Raw genomic sequence first — 22,022 nt, 5'->3', positions numbered from 1 at the left:
CTAGAAAGGTGGCGACCCCTGAGTAATGATCTCCTGATCTCTAAACGGTCTAGTCACTCAGGTTTCTGGAAGGCTGCCCATGTGCTCCCTCTCTAGAAAGGTGGCGACCACTGAGTAATGATCTCCTGATCTCTAAACGGTCTAGTCACTCAGGTTTCTGGAAGGCTGCCCATGTGCTCCCTCTCTAGAAAGGTGGCGACCACTGAGTAATGATCTCCTGATCTCTAAACGGTCTAGTCACTCAGGTTTCTGGAAGGCTGACCATGTGCTCCCTCTCTAGAAAGGTGGCGACCACTGAGTAATGATCTCCTGATCTCTAAACGGTCTAGTCACTCAGGTTTCTGGAAGGCTGACCATGTGCTCCCTCTCTAGAAAGGTGGCGACCCCCGAGTAATGATCTCCTGATCTCTAAACTGTCTAGTGGACATTTCTGAATCTTCAATCAACACTCAGCTTAGATCTTTTCTAAGCTTCAAAATGTACTTCAATTGTGGCTGAACAAGGACATGGTAAATATAAATATAGCTGTTTGTTCTGTACATTGGCTGGTAGTCTACACTTGTTGTATTGATTTGACTTGATTCAATGTTTTTGTTTAGAAAGCCCTCTTGTGAAAACTTCCTCCATACCTTACTGCATTGTTAAATTAGGAGTCACCAGACCTGATCACAGGGATGGTTAACGACAGAATTAGGGGAATCTGCTTTGTTTTTTTGCACCCGTGTATGGAATTATCAAATTAAAACAAATTAAACATGTTGGTCGCATACACATGTTTAGCAGATGTTATTGCAGATGCTCCAGGGCAGTTCAAGTTGTTAAACTACTGAACAACCGATTGGCACGTGTGTTTTTCTGTTGTTCATTAGAAAAGCAAGATTTCAGACTTGGAGTTTTCATGACCGATTCTGCGTTTGGTTAATGATGTTTGTCCCCCTTGAGCCACTGTAGACGCAGAAGCCTATTTCACTCAAAAAAATCCCCAGAATTAATCTAAGACAATTTAAAAAATCTGTTTTTGCCAAGGATGTTTTAGTTGCAAAATTGTACATCTAACTAAGGTGTTTGGTGCAGTATTTCTCAAGTTAAAAAAATTTGCGACGTGTTGTCTTATGTAAACAAAGTTGGAGCTGCTGGGCAGGTCTGTCTCACTCTCTATGCTATTAGGTAGAGAGCGACAGCTGTTCACCCCATGTTAGTGGGCAAATGAACATCGTCAAATCAAAACCCAACATTAATTTACCCGTTGTGACGCACGGATGTTCAAAACGCTATTACCACAAGACTTTATGACCAAAAGGATCCCATTTACACTTCGGGGATTTGTTGCTTTTTGTTTAAATGCAGTCGCTCTTTAGAATGGAGGACCTCATTGTAGAGGAATGTGTCTGCTTTTTAAATTGCTTTTAATATGGTTTTATTACGTTGTATTGGAAAAGAGGCCTTGGTCTCAATGGGACTCCCTGCTAAAATAAAGGTTCTACAAAAAGGCAAGATGTAAAACTAGTATGTACCTTTGCAGCGACGGCCTCTATGTTCTCAGGAGAGATTTAAACTAGTCTGTACCTTTACAGCGACGGCCTCTATGTTCTCAGGAGAGATGTAAACTAGTCTGTACCTTTGCAGCGACGGCCTCTATGTTCTCAGGAGAGATGTAAACTAGTATGTACCTTTGCAGCGACGGCCTCTATGTTCTCAGGAGAGATGTAAACTAGTATGTACCTTTGCAGCGACGGCCTCTATGTTCTCAGGAGAGATGTAAACTAGTATGTACCTTTGCAGCGACGGCCGCTATGTTCTCAGGAGAGATGTAAACTAGTATGTACCTTTGCAGCGACGGCCTCTATGTTCTCAGGAGAGATGTAAACTAGTATGTACCTTTGCAGCGACGGCCGCTATGTTCTCAGGAGAGATGTAAACTAGTCTGTACCTTTGCAGCGACGGCCTCTATGTTCTCAGGAGAGATGTAAACTAGTATGTACCTTTGCAGCGACGGCCTCTATGTTCTCAGGAGAGATGTAAACTAGTCTGTACCTTTGCAGCGACGGCCTCTATGTTCTCAGGAGAGATGTAAACTAGTATGTACCTTTGCAGCGACGGCCGCTATGTTCTCAGGAGAGATGTAAACTAGTCTGTACCTTTGCAGCGACGGCCTCTATGTTCTCAGGAGAGATGTAAACTAGTATGTACCTTTGCAGCGACGGCCGCTATGTTCTCAGGAGAGATGTAAACTAGTCTGTACCTTTGCAGCGACGGCCTCTATGTTCTCAGGAGAGATGTAAACTAGTATGTACCTTTGCAGCGACGGCCTCTATGTTCTCAGGAGAGATGTAAACTAGTCTGTACCTTTGCAGCGACGGCCTCTATGTTCTCAGGAGAGATGTAAACTAGTCTGTACCTTTGCGGCGACGGCCTCTATGTTCTCAGGAGAGATGTAAACTAGTCTGTACCTTTGCAGCGACGGCCTCTATGTTCTCAGGAGAGATGTAAACTAGTCTGTACCTTTGCAGCGACGGCCTCTATGTTCTCAGGAGAGATGTAAACTAGTCTGTACCTTTGCAGCGACGGCCTCTATGTTCTCAGGAGAGATGTAAACTAGTATGTACCTTTGCAGCGACGGCCTCTATGTTCTCAGGAGAGATGTAAACTAGTCTGTACCTTTGCAGCGACGGCCTCTATGTTCTCAGGAGAGATGTAAACTAGTATGTACCTTTGCAGCGACGGCCTCTATGTTCTCAGGAGAGATGTAAACTAGTCTGTACCTTTGCAGCGACGGCCTCTATGTTCTCAGGAGAGATGTAAACTAGTCTGTACCTTTGCAGCGACGGCCTCTATGTTCTCAGGAGAGATGTAAACTAGTCTGTACCTTTGCAGCGACGGCCTCTATGTTCTCAGGAGAGACAACCTCGTAGGTGTTGGGGTTTTTCTCTCTGGAGGAGATGATGGGGTCAATCCTCTGTCTCATTAAGAACTCTTCTTTAGTTAGGACATCTGGAACAGACTACCTTCATTAATATAACTAAATACATTTAGTTAGGACATCTGGAATAAACTACCTTCATTAATATAACTAAATACATTTAGTTAGGACATCTGGAATAAACTACCTTCATTAATATAACTAAATACATTTAGTTAGGACATCTGGAACAGACTACCTTCATTAATATAACTAAATACATTTAGTTAGGACATCTGGAATAAACTACCTTCATTAATATAACTAAATACATTTAGTTAGGACATCTGGAATAAACTACCTTCATTAATATAACTAAATACATTTAGTTAGGACATCTGGAACAGACTACCTTCATTAATATAACTAAATACATTTAGTTAGGACATCTGGAATAAACTACCTTCATTAATATAACTAAATACATTTAGTTAGGACATCTGGAATAAACTACCTTCATTAATATAACTAAATACATTTAGTTAGGACATCTGGAACAGACTACCTTCATTAATATAACTAAATACATTTAGTTAGGACATCTGGAATAAACTACCTTCATTAATATAACTAAATACATTTAGTTAGGACATCTGGAATAAACTACCTTCATTAATATAACTAAATACATTTAGTTAGGACATCTGGAACAGACTACCTTCATTAATATAACTAAATACATTTAGTTAGGACATCTGGAATAAACTACCTTCATTAATATAACTAAATACATTTAGTTAGGACATCTGGAATAAACTACCTTCATTAATATAACTAAATACATTTAGTTAGGACATCTGGAACAGACTACCTTCATTAATATAACTAAATACATTTAGTTAGGACATCTGGAATAAACTACCTTCATTAATATAACTAAATACATTTAGTTAGGACATCTGGAATAAACTACCTTCATTAATATAACTAAATACATTTAGTTAGGACATCTGGAACACACTACCTTCATTAATATAACTAAATACATTTAGTTAGGACATCTGGAATAAACTACCTTCATTAATATAACTAAATACATTTAGTTAGGACATCTGGAACAGACTACCTTCATTAATATAACTAAATACATTTAGTTAGGACATCTGGAATAAACTACCTTCATTAATATAACTAAATACATTTAGTTAGGACATCTGGAATAAACTACCTTCATTAATATAACTAAATACATTTAGTTAGGACATCTGGAACAGACTACCTTCATTAATATAACTAAATACATTTAGTTAGGACATCTGGAATAAACTACCTTCATTAATATAACTAAATACATTTAGTTAGGACATCTGGAATAAACTACCTTCATTAATATAACTAAATACATTTAGTTAGGACATCTGGAACAGACTACCTTCATTAATATAACTAAATACATTTAGTTAGGACATCTGGAATAAACTACCTTCATTAATATAACTAAATACATTTAGTTAGGACATCTGGAATAAACTACCTTCATTAATATAACTAAATACATTTAGTTAGGACATCTGGAATAAACTACCTTCATTAATATAACTAAATACATTTAGTTAGGACATCTGGAATAAACTACCTTCATTAATATAACTAAATACATTTAGTTAGGACATCTGGAATAAACTACCTTCATTAATATAACTAAATACATTTAGTTAGGACATCTGGAATAAACTACCTTCATTAATATAACTAAATACATTTAGTTAGGACATCTGGAATAAACTACCTTCATTAATATAACTAAATACATTTAGTTAGGACATCTGGAATAAACTACCTTCATTAATATAACTAAATACATTTAGTTAGGACATCTGGAATAAACTACCTTCATTAATATAACTAAATACATTTAGTTAGGACATCTGGAATAGACTACCTTCATTAATATAACTAAATACATTTAGTTAGGACATCTGGAATAAACTACCTTCATTAATATAACTAAATACATTTAGTTAGGACATCTGGAATAAACTACCTTCATTAATATAACTAAATACATTTAGTTAGGACATCTGGAATAAACTACCTTCATTAATATAACTAAATACATTTAGTTAGGACATCTGGAATAAACTACCTTCATTAATATAACTAAATACATTTAGTTAGGACATCTGGAACAGACTACCTTCATTAATATAACTAAATACATTTAGTTAGGACATCTGGAATAAACTACCTTCATTAATATAACTAAATACATTTAGTTAGGACATCTGGAATAAACTACCTTCATTAATATAACTAAATACATTTAGTTAGGACATCTGGAATAAACTACCTTCATTAATATAACTAAATACATTTAGTTAGGACATCTGGAATAAACTACCTTCATTAATATAACTAAATACATTTAGTTAGGACATCTGGAATAAACTACCTTCATTAATATAACTAAATACATTTAGTTAGGACATCTGGAATAAACTACCTTCATTAATATAACTAAATACATTTAGTTAGGACATCTGGAATAAACTACCTTCATTAATATAACTAAATACATTTAGTTAGGACATCTGGAATAAACTACCTTCATTAATATAACTAAATACATTTAGTTAGGACATCTGGAATAAACTACCTTCATTAATATAACTAAATACATTTAGTTAGGACATCTGGAATAAACTACCTTCATTAATATAACTAAATACATTTAGTTAGGACATCTGGAATAAACTACCTTCATTAATATAACTAAATACATTTAGTTAGGACATCTGGAATAAACTACCTTCATTAATATAACTAAATACATTTAGTTAGGACATCTGGAACAGACTACCTTCATTAATATAACTAAATACATTTAGTTAGGACATCTGGAACACACTACCTTCATTAATATAACTAAATACATTTAGTTAGGACATCTGGAATAAACTACCTTCATTAATATAACTAAATACATTTAGTTAGGACATCTGGAATAAACTACCTTCATTAATATAACTAAATACATTTAGTTAGGACATCTGGAACAAACTACCTTCATTAATATAACTAAATACATTTAGTTAGGACATCTGGAACAAACTACCTTCATTAATATAACTAAATACATTTAGTTAGGACATCTGGAATAAACTACCTTCATTAATATAACTAAATACATTTAGTTAGGACATCTGGAATAAACTACCTTCATTAATATAACTAAATACATTTAGTTAGGACATCTGGAACAAACTACCTTCATTAATATAACTAAATACATTTAGTTAGGACATCTGGAATAAACTACCTTCATTAATATAACTAAATACATTTAGTTAGGACATCTGGAACAAACTACCTTCATTAATATAACTAAATACATTTAGTTAGGACATCTGGAACAAACTACCTTCATTAATATAACTAAATACATTTAGTTAGGACATCTGGAATAAACTACCTTCATTAATATAACTAAATACATTTAGTTAGGACATCTGGAATAAACTACCTTCATTAATATAACTAAATACATTTAGTTAGGACATCTGGAACAAACTACCTTCATTAATATAACTAAATACATTTAGTTAGGACATCTGGAATAAACTACCTTCATTAATATAACTAAATACATTTAGTTAGGACATCTGGAATAAACTACCTTCATTAATATAACTAAATACATTTAGTTAGGACATCTGGAACAGACTACCTTCATTAATATAACTAAATACATTTAGTTAGGACATCTGGAATAAACTACCTTCATTAATATAACTAAATACATTTAGTTAGGACATCTGGAATAAACTACCTTCATTAATATAACTAAATACATTTAGTTAGGACATCTGGAATAAACTACCTTCATTAATATAACTAAATACATTTAGTTAGGACATCTGGAATAAACTACCTTCATTAATATAACTAAATACATTTAGTTAGGACATCTGGAACAGACTACCTTCATTAATATAACTAAATACATTTAGTTAGGACATCTGGAATAAACTACCTTCATTAATATAACTAAATACATTTAGTTAGGACATCTGGAATAAACTACCTTCATTAATATAACTAAATACATTTAGTTAGGACATCTGGAACACACTACCTTCATTAATATAACTAAATACATTTAGTTAGGACATCTGGAATAAACTACCTTCATTAATATAACTAAATACATTTAGTTAGGACATCTGGAATAAACTACCTTCATTAATATAACTAAATACATTTAGTTAGGACATCTGGAATAAACTACCTTCATTAATATAACTAAATACATTTAGTTAGGACATCTGGAATAAACTACCTTCATTAATATAACTAAATACATTTAGTTAGGACATCTGGAATAAACTACCTTCATTAATATAACTAAATACATTTAGTTAGGACATCTGGAATAAACTACCTTCATTAATATAACTAAATACATTTAGTTAGGACATCTGGAATAAACTACCTTCATTAATATAACTAAATACATTTAGTTAGGACATCTGGAATAAACTACCTTCATTAATATAACTAAATACATTTAGTTAGGACATCTGGAATAAACTACCTTCATTAATATAACTAAATACATTTAGTTAGGACATCTGGAATAAACTACCTTCATTAATATAACTAAATACATTTAGTTAGGACATCTGGAATAAACTACCTTCATTAATATAACTAAATACATTTAGTTAGGACATCTGGAATAAACTACCTTCATTAATATAACTAAATACATTTAGTTAGGACATCTGGAATAAACTACCTTCATTAATATAACTAAATACATTTAGTTAGGACATCTGGAACAAACTACCTTCATTAATATAACTAAATACATTTAGTTAGGACATCTGGAATAAACTACCTTCATTAATATAACTAAATACATTTAGTTAGGACATCTGGAATAAACTACCTTCATTAATATAACTAAATACATTTAGTTAGGACATCTGGAACAAACTACCTTCATTAATATAACTAAATACATTTAGTTAGGACATCTGGAATAAACTACCTTCATTAATATAACTAAATACATTTAGTTAGGACATCTGGAATAAACTACCTTCATTAATATAACTAAATACATTTAGTTAGGACATCTGGAATAAACTACCTTCATTAATATAACTAAATACATTTAGTTAGGACATCTGGAATAAACTACCTTCATTAATATAACTAAATACATTTAGTTAGGACATCTGGAATAAACTACCTTCATTAATATAACTAAATACATTTAGTTAGGACATCTGGAATAAACTACCTTCATTAATATAACTAAATACATTTAGTTAGGACATCTGGAATAAACTACCTTCATTAATATAACTAAATACATTTAGTTAGGACATCTGGAATAAACTACCTTCATTAATATAACTAAATACATTTAGTTAGGACATCTGGAATAAACTACCTTCATTAATATAACTAAATACATTTAGTTAGGACATCTGGAATAAACTACCTTCATTAATATAACTAAATACATTTAGTTAGGACATCTGGAATAAACTACCTTCATTAATATAACTAAATACATTTAGTTAGGACATCTGGAATAAACTACCTTCATTAATATAACTAAATACATTTAGTTAGGACATCTGGAATAAACTACCTTCATTAATATAACTAAATACATTTAGTTAGGACATCTGGAATAAACTACCTTCATTAATATAACTAAATACATTTAGTTAGGACATCTGGAATAAACTACCTTCATTAATATAACTAAATACATTTAGTTAGGACATCTGGAATAAACTACCTTCATTAATATAACTAAATACATTTAGTTAGGACATCTGGAATAAACTACCTTCATTAATATAACTAAATACATTTAGTTAGGACATCTGGAATAAACTACCTTCATTAATATAACTAAATACATTTAGTTAGGACATCTGGAATAAACTACCTTCATTAATATAACTAAATACATTTAGTTAGGACATCTGGAATAAACTACCTTCATTAATATAACTAAATACATTTAGTTAGGACATCTGGAATAAACTACCTTCATTAATATAACTAAATACATTTAGTTAGGACATCTGGAATAAACTACCTTCATTAATATAACTAAATACATTTAGTTAGGACATCTGGAATAAACTACCTTCATTAATATAACTAAATACATTTAGTTAGGACATCTGGAATAAACTACCTTCATTAATATAACTAAATACATTTAGTTAGGACATCTGGAATAAACTACCTTCATTAATATAACTAAATACATTTAGTTAGGACATCTGGAATAAACTACCTTCATTAATATAACTAAATACATTTAGTTAGGACATCTGGAATAAACTACCTTCATTAATATAACTAAATACATTTAGTTAGGACATCTGGAATAAACTACCTTCATTAATATAACTAAATACATTTAGTTAGGACATCTGGAATAAACTACCTTCATTAATATAACTAAATACATTTAGTTAGGACATCTGGAATAAACTACCTTCATTAATATAACTAAATACATTTAGTTAGGACATCTGGAATAAACTACCTTCATTAATATAACTAAATACATTTAGTTAGGACATCTGGAATAAACTACCTTCATTAATATAACTAAATACATTTAGTTAGGACATCTGGAATAAACTACCTTCATTAATATAACTAAATACATTTAGTTAGGACATCTGGAATAAACTACCTTCATTAATATAACTAAATACATTTAGTTAGGACATCTGGAATAAACTACCTTCATTAATATAACTAAATACATTTAGTTAGGACATCTGGAATAAACTACCTTCATTAATATAACTAAATACATTTAGTTAGGACATCTGGAATAAACTACCTTCATTAATATAACTAAATACATTTAGTTAGGACATCTGGAATAAACTACCTTCATTAATATAACTAAATACATTTAGTTAGGACATCTGGAATAAACTACCTTCATTAATATAACTAAATACATTTAGTTAGGACATCTGGAATAAACTACCTTCATTAATATAACTAAATACATTTAGTTAGGACATCTGGAATAAACTACCTTCATTAATATAACTAAATACATTTAGTTAGGACATCTGGAATAAACTACCTTCATTAATATAACTAAATACATTTAGTTAGGACATCTGGAATAAACTACCTTCATTAATATAACTAAATACATTTAGTTAGGACATCTGGAATAAACTACCTTCATTAATATAACTAAATACATTTAGTTAGGACATCTGGAATAAACTACCTTCATTAATATAACTAAATACATTTAGTTAGGACATCTGGAATAAACTACCTTCATTAATATAACTAAATACATTTAGTTAGGACATCTGGAATAAACTACCTTCATTAATATAACTAAATACATTTAGTTAGGACATCTGGAATAAACTACCTTCATTAATATAACTAAATACATTTAGTTAGGACATCTGGAATAAACTACCTTCATTAATATAACTAAATACATTTAGTTAGGACATCTGGAATAAACTACCTTCATTAATATAACTAAATACATTTAGTTAGGACATCTGGAATAAACTACCTTCATTAATATAACTAAATACATTTAGTTAGGACATCTGGAATAAACTACCTTCATTAATATAACTAAATACATTTAGTTAGGACATCTGGAATAAACTACCTTCATTAATATAACTAAATACATTTAGTTAGGACATCTGGAATAAACTACCTTCATTAATATAACTAAATACATTTAGTTAGGACATCTGGAATAAACTACCTTCATTAATATAACTAAATACATTTAGTTAGGACATCTGGAATAAACTACCTTCATTAATATAACTAAATACATTTAGTTAGGACATCTGGAATAAACTACCTTCATTAATATAACTAAATACATTTAGTTAGGACATCTGGAATAAACTACCTTCATTAATATAACTAAATACATTTAGTTAGGACATCTGGAATAAACTACCTTCATTAATATAACTAAATACATTTAGTTAGGACATCTGGAATAAACTACCTTCATTAATATAACTAAATACATTTAGTTAGGACATCTGGAATAAACTACCTTCATTAATATAACTAAATACATTTAGTTAGGACATCTGGAACAGACTACCTTCATTAATATAACTAAATACATTTAGTTAGGACATCTGGAATAAACTACCTTCATTAATATAACTAAATACATTTAGTTAGGACATCTGGAACAAACTACCTTCATTAATATAACTAAATACATTTAGTTAGGACATCTGGAATAAACTACCTTCATTAATATAACTAAATACATTTAGTTAGGACATCTGGAATAAACTACCTTCATTAATATAACTAAATACATTTAGTTAGGACATCTGGAACAAACTACCTTCATTAATATAACTAAATACATTTAGTTAGGACATCTGGAATAAACTACCTTCATTAATATAACTAAATACATTTAGTTAGGACATCTGGAACAAACTACCTTCATTAATATAACTAAATACATTTAGTTAGGACATCTGGAACACACTACCTTCATTAATATAACTAAATACATTTAGTTAGGACATCTGGAATAAACTACCTTCATTAATATAACTAAATACATTTAGTTAGGACATCTGGAATAAACTACCTTCATTAATATAACTAAATACATTTAGTTAGGACATCTGGAATAAACTACCTTCATTAATATAACTAAATACATTTAGTTAGGACATCTGGAATAAACTACCTTCATTAATATAACTAAATACATTTAGTTAGGACATCTGGAATAAACTACCTTCATTAATATAACTAAATACATTTAGTTAGGACATCTGGAATAAACTACCTTCATTAATATAACTAAATACATTTAGTTAGGACATCTGGAATAAACTACCTTCATTAATATAACTAAATACATTTAGTTAGGACATCTGGAACAGACTACCTTCATTAATATAACTAAATACATTTAGTTAGGACATCTGGAATAAACTACCTTCATTAATATAACTAAATACATTTAGTTAGGACATCTGGAATAAACTACCTTCATTAATATAACTAAATACATTTAGTTAGGACATCTGGAACAGACTACCTTCATTAATATAACTAAATACATTTAGTTAGGACATCTGGAACAGACTACCTTCATTAATATAACTAAATACATTTAGTTAGGACATCTGGAATAAACTACCTTCATTAATATAACTAAATACATTTAGTTAGGACATCTGGAATAAACTACCTTCATTAATATAACTAAATACATTTAGTTAGGACATCTGGAATAAACTACCTTCATTAATATAACTAAATACATTTAGTTAGGACATCTGGAACAGACTACCTTCATTAATATAACTAAATACATTTAGTTAGGACATCTGGAATAAACTACCTTCATTAATATAACTAAATACATTTAGTTAGGACATCTGGAATAAACTACCTTCATTAATATAACTAAATACATTTAGTTAGGACATCTGGAATAAACTACCTTCATTAATATAACTAAATACATTTAGTTAGGACATCTGGAATAAACTACCTTCATTAATATAACTAAATACATTTAGTTAGGACATCTGGAACACACTACCTTCATTAATATAACTAAATACATTTAGTTAGGACATCTGGAATAAACTACCTTCATTAATATAACTAAATACATTTAGTTAGGACATCTGGAACACACTACCTTCATTAATATAACTAAATACATTTAGTTAGGACATCTGGAACAGACTACCTTCATTAATATAACTAAATACATTTAGTTAGGACATCTGGAACACACTACCTTCATTAATATAACTAAATACATTTAGTTAGGACATCTGGAATAAACTACCTTCATTAATATAACTAAATACATTTAGTTAGGACATCTGGAATAAACTACCTTCATTAATATAACTAAATACATTTAGTTAGGACATCTGGAACAGACTACCTTCATTAATATAACTAAATACATTTAGTTAGGACATCTGGAACAGACTACCTTCATTAATATAACTAAATACATTTAGTTAGGACATCTGGAACAAACTACCTTCATTAATATAACTAAATACATTTAGTTAGGACATCTGGAATAAACTACCTTCATTAATATAACTAAATACATTTAGTTAGGACATCTGGAATAAACTACCTTCATTAATATAACTAAATACATTTAGTTAGGACATCTGGAATAAACTACCTTCATTAATATAACTAAATACATTTAGTTAGGACATCTGGAACACACTACCTTCATTAATATAACTAAATACATTTAGTTAGGACATCTGGAATAAACTACCTTCATTAATATAACTAAATACATTTAGTTAGGACATCTGGAATAAACTACCTTCATTAATATAACTAAATACATTTAGTTAGGACATCTGGAACAGACTACCTTCATTAATATAACTAAATACATTTAGTTAGGACATCTGGAATAAACTACCTTCATTAATATAACTAAATACATTTAGTTAGGACATCTGGAACAGACTACCTTCATTAATATAACTAAATACATTTAGTTAGGACATCTGGAACAGACTACCTTCATTAATATAACTAAATACATTTAGTTAGGACATCTGGAATAAACTACCTTCATTAATATAACTAAATACATTTAGTTAGGACATCTGGAACAGACTACCTTCATTAATATAACTAAATACATTTAGTTAGGACATCTGGAACAGACTACCTTCATTAATATAACTAAATACATTTAGTTAGGACATCTGGAATAAACTACCTTCATTAATATAACTAAATACATTTAGTTAGGACATCTGGAACAGACTACCTTCATTAATATAACTAAATACATTTAGTTAGGACATCTGGAACAGACTACCTTCATTAATATAACTAAATACATTTAGTTAGGACATCTGGAACAGACTACCTTCATTAATATAACTAAATACATTTAGTTAGGACATCTGGAACAGACTACCTTCATTAATATAACACAATAATATTCAACACACAACCCGACCTGGTTTGCAGATGTTGAAGTCCATGGCTCCGCCCATGTTGAGTATCTTCTGTATAACGGTCCGGGCCAGACTGTTTGGACTGATCAGAACCGGCCTCTTCCTCTGGACCCGCTGGGGGGAGACCAGGCTGTACGGAACCAGGTTCACACTCCTACTCACATCACTGTATGGGTCTGCACAGTCTTCACACACACACACACACACACACACACACACACACACACACACACACACACACACACACACACACACACACACACACACACACACACACACACACACACACACACACACACACACACACACACACACACACACACACATTGTAAAGGGTACAGGTCCTTACACAGCTCTCTGATCTTGGCCATTATGGAGAGGTTGGAGTCTGTTTGATTAAATGTGTGGACAGGTGTCACTACACTTCCTGTAGTGTGTAGGGTGTAGGCCTTACCATCCTGTCTGAGGGTTTCGAAGCCTGCTCTGGGAAGCGTTGGGTTTCCTGTAGGGTGTAGTGTGTAGGGCTTACCATCCTGTCTGAGGGTTTCGAAGCCTGCTCTGGGAAGCGTTGGGTTTCCTGTAGTGTGTAGGGTGTAGGGTGTAGTGTGTAGTGTGCAGGGTGTAGGGTGTAGTGTGCAGGCCTTACCATCCTGTCTGAGGGTTTCGAAGCCTGCTCTGGGAAGCGTTGGGTTTCCTGAGCTCACGATGCGAACACGCTCACTGCTGTTCATACGCTTATACTTATTATCCACCCTGCTGACAAACTACACACACACTGCACTTTAACTGAGGAAATGTGTGTGTGTGTGTGTGTGTGTGTGTGTGTGTGTGTGTGTGTGTGTGTGTGTGTGTGTGTGTGTGTGTGTGTGTGTGTGTGTGTTACCTGTAGTATCTGTGTGATGAAGACGCTGGCTCTGGACATGCGAGGGCTGGATTTGGGGTCTTGGGACAGGCTGGACTCTTCAGGCTGTAAACTGTTCTACACAACATAAACAACAATAACAACACATGTTATCAACAACACAGGGAGCTAAACGTCAAGACAGTTCAAGGTGTTTACATGTCGTTAGCTCACGGTTAGGGTTATTAAAGGGTTAATGCAACCGCTGTGTCAGATTTCCCAAAAACTTTACGGAAAAAGCACACCATGCAATAGTCTGAGTACGGCGCTCAGACAGAAAAACAAGCCATACAGGTACCTGCCATGTTGTGGAGTCAACAGAAGTCAGAAATAGCATTATAAATATTCACTTACCTTTGATGATCTTCATCAGAATGCACTCCCAGGAATCCCAGTTCCACAATAAATGTTAGTTTTTTTTGTTTTCTCCTTTTTGTTCGCGCGTTTAGTTCCAAATTCCAAATTCATAAATCGCAGGCCAGACGAAAAGTCAAGAAATGCCATTACAGTTCGTAGAAACATGTCAAACGATGTATAGAATCAATCTTTAGAATGCTTTTAACATAAATCTTCAATAATGTTTCAACCGGAGAATTCCTTTGTCTGTAGAAATGCGATGGAACGCAGCTAACTCTCACAGGGACGCGCCTGAGTGAGCTCGTGACACTCTGCCAGACACCTGACTCAATCAGGTCTTATTCCCTCATCCTTCACAGTAGAAGCATCAAACAAGGTTCTAAAGACTGTTGATATCTAGTGGAAGCCTTAGGAAGTGCAATATGACCCTATAGACACTGTATATTGGATAGGCAAACCTACAAACCTCAGATTTCCCACTTCCTGGTTAGATTTTTTCTCAGGCTTTTGCCTGCCATATGAGTTCTGTTATACTCACAGACATCATTCAAACAGTTTTAGAAACATCAGAGTGTTTTCTATCCAACTCTACTAATAATATGCATATATTAGCTTCTGGGCATGAGTAGCAGGCAGTTTACTCTGGGCACCTTATTCATCCAAGCTACTCAATACTGCCCCCAGCCATAAAAGGTAGTTTAGGACAGGATTCAATCCGATCGCGCCCCTTTTCGGCTGTGCACCTTTTAAAGGCAATGTTCCCGCATTCACGGTAAACGCTGGATATGTCGGCTCAATGGGAAATTCCCTTTAATCCTAAAAGGACCGTCAAATTTTTTTTTGATCGTTCTAAAAATGTAGTACTTTGTCAAGCAACTAGTTGCCTACATACAAGCACAATTTACTATGATTTTTGTGTTAATATGGAGGAATGAAAATTAATAAAATCAATCTACACACAATACCCCATGTTGAAAAAGCAAAAACAGATTTTTAAAAATGTTTTGCACATTTACTACATATTCACAACTGAAATATGACATTTGTCTTGGTCTTGGCTGTGTTTTTAGGGTCGTTGTCCTGTTGGAAGGTGAACCGTCACCCCAGTCTGAGGTCCTGAGCCCCATGGAGCAGGTTTTCATCAAGGATCTCTCTGCTCTTTGTACTGTAGCAACGCTCCTCTTCCGAGGTCCTAGGCCCCATGGAGCAGGTTTTCATCAAGGATCTCTCTGCTCTTTGTACTGTAGCAACGCTCCTCTTCCGAGGTCCTAGGCCCCATGGAGCAGGTTTTCATCAAGGATCTCTCTGCTCTTTGTACTGTAGCAACGCTCCTCTTCCGAGGTCCTAGGCCCCATGGAGCAGGTTTTCATCAAGGATCTCTCTGCTCTTTGTACTGTAGCAACGCTCCTCTTCCGAGGTCCTAGGCCCCATGGAGCAGGTTTTCATCAAGGATCTCTCTGCTCTTTGTACTGTAGCAACGCTCCTCTTCTGAGGTCCTAGGCCCCATGGAGCAGGTTTTCATCAAGGATCTCTCTGTACTTTGTACTGTAGCAACGCTCCTAATCCATGATAATAATCTGATGACGCTGGAGAGAATGGCTGCAGTTTTACTGGCTCTTAACCAACCTGCTGTTGTGTCCGTGTTTTCACATTGTTTGTAACTTATTTTACACATAATGTTGCTGCTGCCATCTCTTATGACCGAAAAGAGCTTCTGGACATCAGAACAGCGATTACTCACCTCGAATTGGACAAATAATTTTTCTTTAAAGAGTCAGACGGGAAGCATATACTCCAAACACCCGAACAGGCCAACATCCCCGTCATTCGCTGGAGAAACAAACAGAGATTGCGCGGAAAGAGATCGGGATGTCTTGTGAGGATCAGACGACGAGTGGCTAATCTGCCTTTGCCATCCGTACTGTTAGCTAACGTTCAATCGCTAGAAAATAAATGGGACGAACTGAAAGCACATATATCCTACCAACGGGACATTAAAAACTGTAATATCTTATGTTTCACAGAGTCGTGGCTGAACGACGACATTAATAACATACAGCTTGCGGGTTTTACACTGCATTGGCAGGATAGAACAGCAGCCTCTGGTAAGACACGGGGCGGGGGACTATGTATATTTGTAGGTTTTACACTGCATTGGCAGGATAGAACAGCAGCCTCTGGTAAGACACGGGGCGGGGGACTATGTATATTTGTAGGTTATACACTCCATCGGCAGGATAGAACAGCAGCCTCTGGTAAGACACGGGGCGGGGGACTATGTATATTTGTAGGTTTTACACTGCATTGGCAGGACAGAACAGCAGCCTCTGGTAAGACACGGGGCGGGGGACTATGTATATTTGTAGGTTATACACTGCATCGGCAGGATAGAACAGCAGCCTCTGGTAAGACACGGGGCGGGGGACTATGTATATTTGTAGGTTATACACTGCATTGGCAGGACAGAACAGCAGCCTCTGGTAAGACACGGGGCGGGGGACTATGTATATTTGCAGGTTTTACACTGCATCGGCAGGATAGAACAGCAGCCTCTGGTAAGACACGGGGCGGGGGACTATGTATATTTGCAGGTTTTACACTCCATCGGCAGGATAGAACAGCAGCCTCTGGTAAGACACGGGGCGGGGGACTATGTATATTTGTAGGTTATACACTCCATCGGCAGGATAGAACAGCAGCCTCTGGTAAGACACGGGGCGGGGGACTATGTATATTTGTAGGTTTTACACTCCTCCGGCAGGATAGAACAGCAGCCTCTGGTAAGACACGGGGCGGGGGACTATGTATATTTGCAGGTTTTACACTCCATCGGCAGGATAGAACAGCAGCCTCTGGTAAGACACGGGGCGGGGGACTATGTATATTTGTAAACAACAGCTGGTGAACGATATCTAAGTTAGTCTCAAGGTTTTGCTCGCCTGAGGCGGCAGGGTAGCCTAGTGGTTAGAGCGTTGCTGGCCAATCTGACGGCCGAATGGCAATATATGATGTTGATCTGAAGCCACTGACTCGGGCAATAATAATATTTCCTCCTCTGGCGCACAGTTTCAGAGAAGTCCTCGTTGGAGAAGATGTTGGTTCTTCTCAAATTCTTGGCTCTCTCCAGAACAGATATCTTGTCCCTGACCCCTAAAGGAACTTGACCCCTAACGGAACTTGACCCCTAACGGCCTGGGCCTGTCACCTGGGCTCATTACAGGTGTTCCAGACCTGTGGATGCACTCCAACTCAATCTTCCTATGACCCATCTGGAGCTTTTCAGTGATAATTTTTCTCCCTTTCTCCCTCATGTGGAGACTCTGGTATGCCATCCACAACAATGGTGTCCATATCGCCTATAACGGCCCATATCAGTGGCTATTTTAGGTTGTACCGGTACGTCATATTAGCTCAATGGCCAATTTCTCAGCCTCTGAGTATCACAGAAACACAACACCTTGAATGAATAACAGAAACAAGTTGCTAGGGATGAAATAGATGAAAATAACTGTTCAAAGCATGAAAAACATGCAAAAACATATATTTTTGTATATCAAACATAAGTATAAATCTGTGACATTTTTTAAATATATGATTATTTTGGGGGAATTTAAACCATTTACAGTTACCAACGGTTAATGAAAGAAAAAGTGTTACTATGTGACAGAAAGTGTCATTTTGGACACTTTTCTAATTTGGGGCTTTAGGGGTAAAACATGACCCCAGTTGGGGCTTTAGGGGTAAAACATGACCCCTGTTGGGGCTTTAGGGGTAAAACATAACCATGTTGGGAATTTAGGGGTAAAACATAACCCCAGTTAAGGATTTAGGGGTAAAAAATAACCCTGTTGGGGCTTTAGGGGTAAAACATGACCCCTGTTGGGGCTTTAGGGGTAAAACATGACCCCTGTTGGGGCTTTAGGGGTAAAACATGACCCCTGTTGGGGCTTTAGGGGTAAAACATGACCCCTGTTGGGGCTTTAGAGGTAAAACATAAACCCCTGTTGGGGCTTTAGGGGTAAAACATGACCCCTGTTGGGGCTTTAGGGGTAAAACATAACCCCGGTTTGGGCTTTAGGGGTAAAACATGACCCCTGGTTGAGCTTTAGGGGTAAAACATAACCCCTGTTGGGGCTTTAGGGGTAAAACATGACCCCAGTTGGAGCTTTAGGGGTAAAACATGACCCCTGTTGGGGCTTTAGGGGTAAAACATGACCCCTGTTGGGGCTTTAGGGGTAAAACATGACCCCAGTTGGGGCTTTAGGGGTAAAAATAACCCCTGTTGGGGCTTTAGGGGTAAAACATAACCCTGTTGGGGCTTTAGGGGTTAAACATGATCCCTGTTGGAGCTTTAGGGGTAAAAATAACCCCTGTTGTGGCTTTAGGGGTAAAACATGACCCCTGTTGGGGCTTTAGGGGTTAAACATAAACCCCTGTTGGGGCTTTAGGGGTAAAACATGACCCCTGTTGGGGCATTAGGGGTAAAACATGACCCCTGTTGGGGCTTTAGGGGTAAAACATGACCCCTGTTGGAGCTTTAGGGGTAAAAATAACCCCTGTTGTGGCTTTAGGGGTAAAAATAACCCCTGTTGGAGCTTTAGGGGTAAAAATAACCCCTGTTGTGGCTTTAGGGGTAAAACATGACCCCTGTTGGGGCTTTAGGGGTTAAACATAAACCCCTGTTGGGGCTTTAGGGGTAAAACATGACCCCTGTTGGGGCTTTAGGGGTAAAACATGATCCCTGTTGGAGCTTTAGGGGTAAAACATGACCCCTGTTGGGGCTTTAGAGGTAAAACATAAACCCCTGTTGGGGCTTTAGGGGTAAAACATGACCCCTGTTGGGGCTTTAGGGGTAAATCATGACCCCAGTTGGGCTTTAGGGGTAAAACATGACCCCTGTTGGAGCTTTAGGGGTAAAACATGACCCCTGTTGGGGCTTTAAGGGTAAAACATGACCCCTGTTGGGGCTTTAGGGGTAAAACATGACCCCAGTTGGGGCTTTAGGGGTAAAACATGACCCCTGTTGGGGCTTTAGGGGTAAAAATAACCCCTGTTGGGGCTTTAGGGGTAAAACATGACCCATGTATGGGCTTTAGGGGTAAAACATGACCCCTGTTGTGGCTTTAGGGGTGAAAAATAACCTTGTTGAGGCTTTAGGGGTAAAAATAACCCATGTTGGGGCTTTAGGGGTAAAACATGACCCCTGTTGTGGCTTTAGGGGTAAAACATGACCCCAGTTGGGGCTTTATGGGTAAAACATGACCCCTGTTGGGGCTTTAGGGGTAAAACATTACCCCAGTTGGGGCTTTAGGGGTAAAACATGACCATGTTGGGGCTTTAGGGGTAAAACATGATCCCTGTTGGGGCTTTAGCAGTAAAACATAACCCCTGTTGGGGCTTTAGGGGTAAAACATGACCCCAGTTGGGGGTTTAGGGGTAAAACATAACCCCTTTTGGGGCTTTAGGGGTAAAACATGACCCCTGTTGAGGCTTTAGGGGTAAAACATTACCCCTGTTGGGGCTTTAGGGGTAAAACATAACCATGTTGGGAATTTAGGGGTAAAACATAACCCCAGTTAAGGATTTAGGGGTAAAAAATAACCCTGTTGGGGCTTTAGGGGTAAAACATGACCCCTGTTGGGGCTTTAGGGGTAAAACATGACCCCTGTTGGGGCTTTAGGGGTAAAACATGACCCCTGTTGGGGCTTTAGGGGTAAAACATGACCCCAGTTGGAGCTTTAGGGGTAAAACATGACCCCTGTTGGGGCTTTAGGGGTAAAACATGACCCCTGTTGGGGCTTTAGGGGTAAAACATGACCCCAGTTGGGGGTTTAGGGGTAAAACATAACCCCTTTTGGGGCTTTAGGGGTAAAACATGACCCCTGTTGAGGCTTTAGGGGTAAAACATTACCCCTGTTGGGGCTTTAGGGGTAAAACATAACCATGTTGGGAATTTAGGGGTAAAACATAACCCCAGTTAAGGATTTAGGGGTAAAAAATAACCCTGTTGGGGCTTTAGGGGTAAAACATGACCCCTGTTTGGGCTTTAGGGGTAAAACATGACCCCTGTTGTGGCTTTAGGGATGAAAAATAACCTTGTTGAGGCTTTAGGGGTAAAAATAACCCATGTTGGGGCTTTAGGGGTAAAACATGACCCCTGTTGTGGCTTTAGGGGTAAAACATGACCCCAGTTGGGGCTTTAGGGGTAAAACATGACCCCTGTTGGGGCTTTAGGGGTAAAACATTACCCCAGTTGGGGCTTTAGGGGTAAAACATGACCATGTTGGGGCTTTAGGGGTAAAACATGATCCCTGTTGGGGCTTTAGCAGTAAAACATAACCCCTGTTGGGGCTTTAGGGGTAAAACATGACCCCAGTTGGGGGTTTAGGGATAAAACATAACCCCTTTTGGGGCTTTAGGGGTAAAACATGACCCCTGTTGAGGCTTTAGGGGTAAAACATTACCCCTGTTGGGGCTTTAGGGGTAAAACATAACCATGTTGGGAATTTAGGGGTAAAACATAACCCCAGTTAAGGATTTAGGGATAAAAAATAACCCTGTTGGGGCTTTAGGGGTAAAACATGACCCCTGTTGGGGCTTTAGGGGTAAAACATGACCCCTGTTGGGGCTTTAGGGGTAAAACATGACCCCTGTTGGGGCTTTAGGGGTAAAACATGACCCCTGTTGGGGCTTTAGAGGTAAAACATAAACCCCTGTTGGGGCTTTAGGGGTAAAACATGACCCCTGTTGGGGCTTTAGGGGTAAAACATAACCCCGGTTTGGGCTTTAGGGGTAAAACATGACC

The 22,022-nt window shown here is 36.1% G+C and overlaps 2 protein-coding genes across 2 annotated transcripts in view; one reads left to right on the top strand and one right to left on the bottom strand.

Moving 5' to 3' along the window:
- The window catches only part of card11 (caspase recruitment domain family, member 11), a 140,091-nt gene that overhangs the window by 1,343 nt on the left and 116,726 nt on the right, over nt 1-22,022 (bottom strand). The window contains exons 22-25 of the mRNA XM_055912603.1: nt 14,843-14,938; nt 14,606-14,723; nt 13,962-14,144; nt 2,867-2,991 (exon numbers count right to left, since the gene is read on the bottom strand). Of these exons, the coding sequence (XP_055768578.1) occupies nt 2,867-2,991; nt 13,962-14,144; nt 14,606-14,723; nt 14,843-14,938 (522 nt within the window). The remainder of the gene's footprint in view (nt 1-2,866; nt 2,992-13,961; nt 14,145-14,605; nt 14,724-14,842; nt 14,939-22,022) is intronic.
- The window catches only part of chst12a (carbohydrate (chondroitin 4) sulfotransferase 12a), a 121,077-nt gene that overhangs the window by 37,849 nt on the left and 61,206 nt on the right, over nt 1-22,022 (top strand). The gene's annotated exons all lie outside the window — the stretch shown is intronic.

Source organism: Salvelinus fontinalis, unplaced genomic scaffold (genome assembly GCF_029448725.1).
Source record: "Salvelinus fontinalis isolate EN_2023a unplaced genomic scaffold, ASM2944872v1 scaffold_0191, whole genome shotgun sequence".
NCBI classification, from domain to species: domain Eukaryota; kingdom Metazoa; phylum Chordata; class Actinopteri; order Salmoniformes; family Salmonidae; genus Salvelinus; species Salvelinus fontinalis.
The sequence above is the reverse complement of the archived record's forward strand: the minus strand, read 5'-3'. Positions and strand labels throughout refer to the sequence as shown.